At 30.1% G+C, this 10,598-nt stretch overlaps 1 protein-coding gene and 1 pseudogene across 1 annotated transcript; both read right to left on the reverse strand.

Annotated features, from left to right (window-relative positions):
- Nucleotides 1-2: 2 nt before the first annotated feature.
- Nucleotides 3-2,057, reverse strand: LOC111204788. Its single transcript, XM_022700237.2, has 4 exons — nucleotides 1,692-2,057; nucleotides 1,069-1,591; nucleotides 883-982; nucleotides 3-801 (listed from the first exon to the last, which is right to left on the reverse strand). Exons 1-4 carry the CDS (start codon nucleotides 1,747-1,749, stop codon nucleotides 118-120), a joined length of 1,365 nt encoding a protein of 454 aa, XP_022555958.1. The 5' UTR covers nucleotides 1,750-2,057; the 3' UTR covers nucleotides 3-117.
- A 5,036-nt stretch (nucleotides 2,058-7,093) lies between these two features.
- On the reverse strand, nucleotides 7,094-9,364 carry LOC111203894 (annotated as a pseudogene).
- Nucleotides 9,365-10,598: the final 1,234 nt, after the last annotated feature.

A 10,598-nucleotide genomic window follows, 5' to 3' on the forward strand; every position in this document is an offset into this window, starting at 1 on the left:
TTATTTTCTTAACCATTTATTCATACAATATTAAATACATTACAAATTATTATTTATCTTCTTATTTGTTTTATAACACATACATTATTTTTTTAACCATTTATTCATACAATATTATTAGTCCGAATGCGAATCTGAATAAGAATATTCGTCATACTGATCGATAAAATCATTTTCAGATAAATATTCATCTTCTGGATTAATCATTGGCATCAGTTCGTAATTTGAATCATCTTGGACTGCATGTGCTTCGACTCGCACAATATTAGTGGATGATATCACATGATCAACAATATTGTTTTGTATTGCATTTTGAGAAACTTCTTTAGTTTCAAAAAATCCTCTCGGCATAACTTTTATTGTTGTCCACCATTCTTCTCTTCTTGATCGTAGACGAGTATAAGGAACATAACATACTTGATCACATTGTTCTGGTAATATAAAAGGATCGTACTTGTCATAATGCATTTGTGGGCAAACATCAACATTGCCAGATGGATGTCTTCGTATTCCTTGATCGATGTTGAACCAATGACATTTAAAAATCATGGCTTTTAACCCAACGGCACCATGATACTCTATCATGAATATTTCTTCGATAAGTCCAAAATACTCGGTCTCGGTAGTTCCAGGAACACAAACACCAAAATTCATTGTCTTTTTATTTTGTCCATGACTTTGTGTGTGGTAATGATATCCTCTCGAATAATACATAGGCCATGACGTGATTTGGTGCTTTGGACCTTGTACAAATTCCAACATCCACAATGGAAATTCAAATGATTTGCTAGCATTGTTAATCTGCATATATTTCTTATTTAATAGCTGAGATAAAAACATGTATATAATATGTTATAACATGTATATAACTTTCGCACTTACGTAATCTTTACACCACATTGCAAATTTTTCATCTTTTGCTCTTGTCATATCGTTAGAAGTTATGTTTGGGTGGTTATCCATCATATAATCTTCAAACATCCTGCATATATATTATTGGTTTTCTAGATATCCATTATATATTCATAACCATCTACGTCATTATTAATTATAAATAACATAACATACCTCTCATATGGTTCAAATACTTCACAGTTGAGCAATAAAAATGTCTGAAGAATATTATAGTCTTCGTTATTTAACCATGCACTACTTGATTTTCCACTGATTCTTCCTTCTTGCTGGAACATTATTGGAACATCAAGATATTTGTAAGTGAATCTGATTTCGTTGACATCTTTTTCAGGGACTTGAACTGTTGAAGGTGCAATATAATTATTTGTCACGTAAGAAATTTCGTCATTCACACACTGAGCCACTATTGATCCTCCGATCCTGGCTTTGTTTTTAACCTTTTTTTTCAGATGATACATGTATCGTTCAAACGGATACATCCACCTATATTGGACCGGACCACCTAGTAAAGCTTCATCTGGGAGATGGACAGGTAGATGTTCCATCACATCAAAGAATGCCGGTGGAAATATTTTTTCAAGATTGCAAAGCATAATTGCAATATTTTCTTTCAGTCTAGCAACATCTTCAATCTTCAAGATTTTGGCAGATATATCTCGAAAGAAGAGTGCGATATCTACACAAATTGAACAAATAAGAATATTAATTAAAAATATTCAGCAAGAGTATTATATCTTTTTGGCAAAAAAATAATAATTATTTCAAATATTGAATACCTGAAATTGCCGTATGAACAGGTTTTGAAATTGCCGTATGAACAGGCTTCACCATCATTGTATTGCCAATTTTCTCCGTGATGCGTCCACAAGTAATAATTTTCTTTAAATCCTTTCAACATAAGATGTTTCGTCACTGTATCAACATCGCGATATTTTTGATTCTTGCATTTTTTACAAGGACAAAACAACTTCCCACACTCAAGAAAAAATGCTTGATTACAAGCAAAAGAAATAAAAGTGTTTACACCCTCAATAAATTTCCCGCACAAACTATGATCATAACGTTTTAATCTTTTATACATCCATTCTCTTGATTGAAAGAAATCTCCCATTTTTTAGAAAGTTTGTTTCTTGTGTTATGAAACGATGTCGAGCTTGTTTACAATTTATAATCATCTTAGGCTTCAAATACAAATATTCCTTGCCCCATCAATTATTTATGGCTAAAGAGAATATATTCTTTGCTCCGTCTAATGTATATATATACAAGGTGATTCTCCCGTGATCATGCACGGATATAAATATTTATAAAGATAATATATTATAATTAATTGATATTTACTTTTGGCTTTAACTAAATTTATAATTTATTTGTATAATTTGTTTTGATAATATTATATTATTTTAACTAGACATATGATTTTGGATATGTTTTATTTAGTCGGTTTGGTTGTTTCTGGGTAAACAATCGATTTGTTTATCACCTAGATATGTTGGATTGCATCTATTTCTCCGAACTGGACTATAATATTTTATTCTAAATATAGTAAATTTTGATTAAATTCTTATTTGCATTTAGAATGGTTGTTTTTCCAGATATGTAAATATATTTTAGTAAGATGATGTATAACGTAATATATATTTTTCTTAAAATTAAGTAAAAAATAAATGAAGTTTTTATTGAAAATTACATAAATGAATATAATGATAATATTCTGAAGATTCATACATATATATATTTAATTATATTGTAACAATTAGTTAATATTTTATTTTTATTTATTAATATATTTTGAGTCATCCTACAATAAATATGTATAAAAATAAATATATTATTATTATAAATTATATATTTTAATTGTGGTTAGATCTTTGATTTAGGATATAAATTGGATTAGTCGAGTTAAATAAATTCTGTCAAATTCAAACTCAAGTAAAATTATTTTTTATTCTAATTAATTCAAATCAAATTAGTTTTATTTCTCGGTTATAAGTATATTTTTGTTCGGTAAAAATATGTTTTAAACGGAATATTACTATTTTGGGAACTTTCCTTTTTAATAAAATCATATTTTATATACATATATTTTCGTTTTTAAATTCGTTTTTAAACTTTATAATTTTTTTCTTTTTACAAGAAAACTAAACAAAAAAAATTAATAATAATATATTAATTCAATATTTTAATTCATTAAGGGTATCTCTGTAAATAACCGTTGTAAATATTAACGTGAACATGACACGTAGAAAACTGACTTCTCAAATAATATTATAGAGATATATTCTTTTCCCCATCAAATATACATATTCTTTACGTAGTTATATTTGAGGCTAAAGAAAATATATTCTTTGCTCCATCAAATATAGATATTCTTTAGATAGCTATATTTGTGGTTAAAGAGTATATTCTTTGCCCCATCAACTATTTGTCTGAACCAATAAATATGCATCTTACAACCTTATGAGAGATTGATTATATGACTTATATTTAATGTACAACATGTGACTTGTTAATATATGATTCTTCTTTTTTTGTCAATAATATATGATTCTTCATTACTCATTTTTTGTGTTTACTCTTTAATAGTGTTGCGATGAATCATTTATTTTTCGGTCCCAAAATCTAGTTAATATCTTTTGTAGTTATGATGCTAGTCTATGGCTACTTCTTAAATATTTAAAATAATTATTTTCCGAGCTTTTTTATAATTGATGCAACTAGTCTTTCACACATTTATCTGGAACCAAAGAACCAAATTAAACTAAATCGGAAAATAAGTTCGGTTCGAGTTTGAATCCCAACAGTTATATTAGTGGACCATATATATCTATTGAACCAAAAAAAAAACTGAATTCGAACCAAACCGAGAGCCAAATAAGTACCCAAATTTCTATAATATAATATATCTATATATATATACTAATTATATTTATTTTAAAAATAAAAATAACTTAAAATTATTTATAAGTTAAATAACCAAAAAGTTAAATGACTAATATAATTTTGATCCAAAATAATTAAAATTATCTGAATTATTCGAGTTTTTATCTGCAACCCCAAAATATCTGATATTAATCTCAAAAAATTGTTTTTTTCACTTTTAACCCAAATTAACAAAAAAATCAAAACCGGATAGAATCTTAAATTACTTTGGAAATAAGACGGATTTCAACTTGGTTACCCAAACCAAACAAAAAAAACGAAATAAACAAAACAAAACCAAACTCAATATTTTAATAGATCCTAAACCTTTAGAACCAAAGAACCAAACCATGAAGCAAACCGAGAATTGAAATGCCTAGTAATATGTGAAATTGTTTTACTTTGTATCTTCATTTTTTTTAAAAAAAAATTCTTATCTTTTTTTTTGGTAATATAAAGATATGTTCTCCCTGCAACCTAAAAAAAAGTAAAAAATGTATAACATATTTAATGTATCGTACAAATCCTAGTACAAGCGTAGATAGTTAATGTAATTAATTATGGAACCAGATTTGAACATGCTGATATGTTTTCTTAACATTATAATCTTTTAAATATTATAACCACAACCACATTTGTGACCACATGCCATTTTAAAAATTATATTTCTACGGATAGCTACAATTTAAGTCTGTGGTTAAAATGTTAACGAAAAATTCAGTGGATATTTACGGATAATATATGTCCACAATTTATTCTGAAGCGTATTGTGGCTTTTTATCCTCGAGATAGCCACAAAGTACATTTTGTAGCTATATAACAACAATTATCCGCGAGTAAAGTTGTGGATACGGAAGCCATGAATCTTGTGGTGGATTTTTGTGGAAATGTATATCCACAATTTAATTTTGTGGTTAATTGTGGCTGTGTTTCTTCGAATAGCCACAAAAGTTATTTTGCTGCTATGGAGCGACAAAAAAACAACAAATGGCCACAAATTTTAGATTTTGTAAGTAGTGGCTAATTTTGCGGAGGTTTTGTAGCTGTTTTATACTGTCCACAAAAGTTTTGTTGCTAAGTTGTGGCTAAAAGCAAGTTTTCTTGTAGTGTAAACAAATACAAACTACACGGCCAGCTATTTAACAATTTACAAACTTACTTTCGCAACCACACATACATCGAGTCAGCTAAACAAATACAAACTACATGGCCAGCTATTTAACAATTTACAAACTTACTTTCGCAATGAAGAAGACGAAGACGACAACCAAGATCAGTGAAATTACCTAAACAAAAAAAACAGAGTAAGTTATGAACTCTGATAAATACAACTAACAATGATTTTTGTTTACATATTATCTATCAAATAAAAGATAAACAAACACAGCCACAACAGGAGATACAAGAGACAATCCCGACAGACACAAAAGCGGCAACAACAGCTCCACCTGCTCACTCCTCTTTTCTTATAAAAATAGCTTACAAGCTCAATGTCAACAGGCCAATGCTATTGTCTTCTTATGAGAAATATATTAATTCGTTTGAAACTCATTAAAGCCTAAATACTCAGAATTGTCACTCATTTTATAGTTATTTCTACAAGTCTTCATGTATTTGTTTTAAAGGTCCGGTAAGAGCAACAAGTTTAAAAGTAAAATAAAAAAATATAACATACATAATAAGAATAATAAAAATTATTACTTAATACACACAGCTTACACAACTAAACTGGAGAAAAAATATCCAGAAACAAAAGGTATTCTCAACAAATTTAATATTATTTATGTACTCTCAACAGTACAAGAAACAAATTAAAAAGACAAACAATAAGTCTCAGGAAACAGCAAACAACAACATGAACTATATCAATCACATTATTAACACAGTTTAGTCCTTCATAAGTGGAAAACAATGCATACACAGTTCATCATCACAACTCTAACCCTATAACAATAAAAAAACTTTAAAAAGAACTCAAAACGCAAAATTCACAACTACAATAACCCTAGCAAATATTCAGATGAAACAAGAACTCTATCCACAATCTCGCGCTTGCGCGGGTGCAATACCCCTAGTAAAGACTAATTCTTGGGTTCGCCTCCTAGTAGGGATGGACGTTCGGATATCCGTTCAGGTTCGGATCGGATATTTCAGAAATCTGCCACGTCACATCTTATTTATGACAAAAAATAAAAATAAAAAATAATACTAATTGTTTAAAAATTTGACATTATAAAACTTTAATCCCTAACTTAAATTCTAAACACTAGACCCAAAATTCTAAGATTAACATTAAACTCTATAGTTCAAACTCTAAACCTAAAACTCTAAATTTTAATTCCTAAGGTTAGCGTTAAATCCTAAGATTCATCTTAAATCTTAGGGTTGATCCTAAACCATAAGGTTTAGAATTTAAGATCTAATTTTTAAGGTTTAGAGTTTTGTTGAGAACGTTTAGGGTTTAAGATAACCCTAAGGTTTAGAGTTAACCCTGGATTTTAGAGTTAACTCTAGGATCTAAAGTTTAGAGTTTAGTGTTTAGAGTTTGAGGTATAAGGTTTTGTGTTAATCCCTAAAGTTTAGGATTTGGTGTTTAGAATTTGAATGATATTTTAGAATTTAGAGTTCATGTCAACTTTTTTTGATAATTAGTATTATTATTAATTTTTATTTTTTGTCATAAATAAGATATGATATACAAGAGGTGAACGTGTAGGTTCACCTGGACCCAATAATAACTTTTAAATCTATATTATTAAAGGAGAAGTACAAAATAGATTTGCGCCTTAGTTTTACAATTTATTTACACTAGAATGTCTCTGTAATTACTGAATCTATATTTAAGTATGATTTGTCTTTTCCTAATTTAAGAAATTATTTCCTAAATTGATCATAAATTGAAACAACTATTTAATTACAATTTAATGCCATTAAGAAACTACATAATTATAACATTTAGCATTTATTATCTTTCTATCAAATTAAATAATAATAAAACATACCTAAATTTTATAGAATCACTTAAATAATATATAAATAAAATGTAAATTAATATTTAATGTATTATTTTACATATATTTTCATATAAATAATAGCTCAATGCAAATTGATAAATGTTGAAAAGTATAGAATATATAGCACACCATTATAAATAGTATATAAAACAATTTTATTATATATTATCATACAATTTTGATCCATAAAAAATAAAAATACATTTTTGTAAATGTAGAGCACGGATCATATTCTAAAAATATAGATAATACAATTGATGGTGCACAAGACACAATAAAATTATTTAATATAAACTATAAATTATTGTGTTTAGAAATGTCATATTAAACGATAATTTAATACAGATAAATCATAAAATATATATTATTACTTACACAAATAACTATTTATTTATAACAAATTAAAAATATACATTTGCCCGATTGCGAGTAAATATCTTAAATAAATAGCTATCTGTTACGTTGATAGTTGATACGTTGCTAAATTAATTTTATTTTATTTGTTCAAAGCAAATAATAACAAATTAATAATAATACATAACACAAGACTAAAGATTTTCAAAAACAGGAAGACAAAACTGTAGTACATCAACTAAAGCTTCATGTTCCTTCCAGTGAAAGAAGAAGGTGATGATCTCACAGCCTAGTTGAAGACTTACAGTGTTGACTCGTAACATTACGATTCGAAATAGAGATGGTGATATCACACGAAGAAGACGACTCTACTTTAATCTTGAACATGTTCAAAACGCTTACTTTCCCGACCACTTTAACGAAAGTTTTGACCTGGGTCCTGGATTTACCCAGACATAACGACACTAACAAGCTTCGTGTCGGTAAGTGACGGAGCGGAAGCAACGATAAACAGCTCAACCATGGGGTTATGAAACCACGCTTGGGACCTGCCAGCTCAACCAAGGGATTATGAAACCACGCTTGGGACCTGCCAGCTCAACCAAGGGATTCTAGGGAATCCTCGCTTGGGATCTGCTTCTTGATTGATGAATCTAATCAAATCAATACAAGGGATAGATAATACAATTCTCTCAAAAGCCAAAGCTCTTTTATTAATCAAATCAAACTTCATAAAACTTTAGGCTTGAATGCCTATTTATAATAAAACCTTAAATCCAGAAAACCCTAATCTTAATTAAAATATGAAAACTATTAAAATATGAAAAATACAAATAAAAAGTAATTATCAATTGAAATAATGAATAATAAAAATATTTGGATAATTTCCAAATATCTTGCTGCATCATGTCTCGCCGGCCAAGAAAGATTCGTCCTCGAATCTTCAATCGTCTTCTTGGCACCACAATTATGCAAATTTGCACGAATTTTGCACAGTGCTGATTTTGTATAAAATTTTCAGAAACTTGATTCTGCATGAATTTCGCACGGATCTTCTTATATCCGGATTCTTCAATAATCCGTTTTTGCACAAAGTTTGCACGCCTCGGATTTTCAAAGGAATTCTCTTTGCAGACAAAGTCGATAACATAAACATCGTCTTCATAAGTGTGTCATAGACCGGATCACCATAGATCTTTCGATAGACCTCATGGTATTCTCTCTCGACAAAAGGACTTTCGTCCACGAAAGGATAGAGATTGCAACTGCTAATCAACATGACATCCAGAATCGTTCTTCGATTAAGAAACCAAAGAAATGCAGCTCTGATACCACCTGATGGAGCGGAAGCAACAATAAACAGCTCAACTAAGAGGTTATGGAACCACGCTTGGGACCTGCCAGCTCAACCAAGGGATTCTAGGGAATCCTCGCTTGGGACATGCTTCTTGATTGATGAATCTAATCAAATCAATACAAGGGATAGAGAATACAATTCTCCCAAAAACCAAAGCTCTTTTATTAATCAAATCAAACTTCATACAACTTTAGGCTTTAATGCCTATTTATAATAAAACCTTAAATCTAGAAAACCCTAATTTTAATTAAAATAGGAAAACTATTAAAATATAAAAAATACAAATAAAAAGTGATTATCAATTGAAACTAATGAATAATAAAGATATTTGGATAATTTCCAAATATCTTGCTGCATCAGTAAGCAACCGATCCGCCATCAACGTCAGCGTTACGTTCATAGGAAACGTCAGCGTTACGTTCATAGGAAACGTTTTATCCTGCCTGATTTGACTCGCCCGGAACGGCGCTTCTCCGATCAATTTCCCACCGTAGTTAAGCAATCCCGACGAAGAACCGAAGCTGAAAGACCTGGTGAGGGTTTTTCAACGAGAGGTTGACCTGGAGCGTTAGGTTTAGGATGACTTTGAGGTTGAGAGCGTCAATGGTTGTGATTGGGCATTTGGGTTTGAAGAAAGTGAGGGCTAAGACGTGGAGGATGATAAAGAAGAGGAAGATGATGAGGAGAGTGACACAGATACAGATTTTGCCGTTGCGTTTTCTTCGTTTTTTCCACCGCTGACGCCGTTAGAAGAATGCGTTTCTGTGGCAGCGTTTGTCTTGGGGACTTCTGATGCTAACATGGGGGGGGGGGGGGGGGGGGGAAACGGCTTATTCATACCTGAACTAGGGGCCACTGAGAAAATACATACCACAACTTCTACTGCATGCCAAAACATACCTTGATTAATCAAAAATTTGAAATTCATGCCTTAATTAGGGATCGTTGAAATACATACCCCAACTCCTATTGCATGCTAAAACATACCTTAACTAATAATTTTTTTGAAATTTATGTTCAATCTTTAGAAGTCAACGCTAATCCCAATTTTGACTTAAACTCTATTAATTAATTGTTAACGACTAACTAAGATACTTAGTTGGCTAATGAGTTAGGGCCTAATCGAAAATCAAATTGGAATGGGTCACATTTGATAATAGTTGAGTCGGAACCTTAAAACAATGGACCACTATCTCTACGACGTCGTTTGTTCTGTATTTTGTCTCTTCACTCTGCCTTGTTGGGATCCTTCACTTTGTCACAGAAGAAGAAAGAAAGAAGAGAAGATAAAATCACAGAACAATGGGTGATTTGTTTTATACTATTAAATTTTACTCTTTGTCTGTTGTTTTTTTTCTTGTGCCATTGTCAATGGCGTTTATAAACACATCCAATTTATTTATTTATATTTGAGTAAAAATGGGTGGTTTGTTTTATACTATTAAATTTACATATATCAACATTTGTCAGAAAAGTTATATATTTTCATCTGTTTTACTTATGGAAATAAATAAAATGATGTGTTTTTTAGTTAAATAAAACTATGAGGATGGACGAGTTCTGTAAAAGACGAAATAAATGTGGTCAATGCCAGAATACAGTATTGGTTGTAGGTCTAGCAGCGTTAATATTCATTGATTACTTTTAACCTATGTTCGAAACTACGCTAGGCGTGAGTCGGGCGGCTGATCCAAGCCTAGCGAGTTACCAAAAAATCGGAGATTAAACGGAGAGTACGCGGAGCCTAGTTTTTAAGCTTTTTACATGTACATTTCAATATATATGTATAAGGGTATATGTAAGTATGTAACTATATAAGAAATGTGGCGTATTATATATTAAATTTATGTAAGATAACTGAGTTGTAAACGTGGTGTAGTGGACAGTAACGTGGTTTGATTCAATTTATCTTAGACCATCAATATCGCAGACTTTAGTGGGGTTTATAATCAAAAAGAGTGATTTAATTTAATTAAATCAAAATTAATTAGAAAGGTTATTACCGATCCTTACCTTAGGTTTTTTGTGATCGATTA

This window comes from Brassica napus, chromosome C4 (assembly GCF_020379485.1).
Source record: "Brassica napus cultivar Da-Ae chromosome C4, Da-Ae, whole genome shotgun sequence".
Classification (NCBI taxonomy): Eukaryota; Viridiplantae; Streptophyta; class Magnoliopsida; order Brassicales; family Brassicaceae; genus Brassica; species Brassica napus.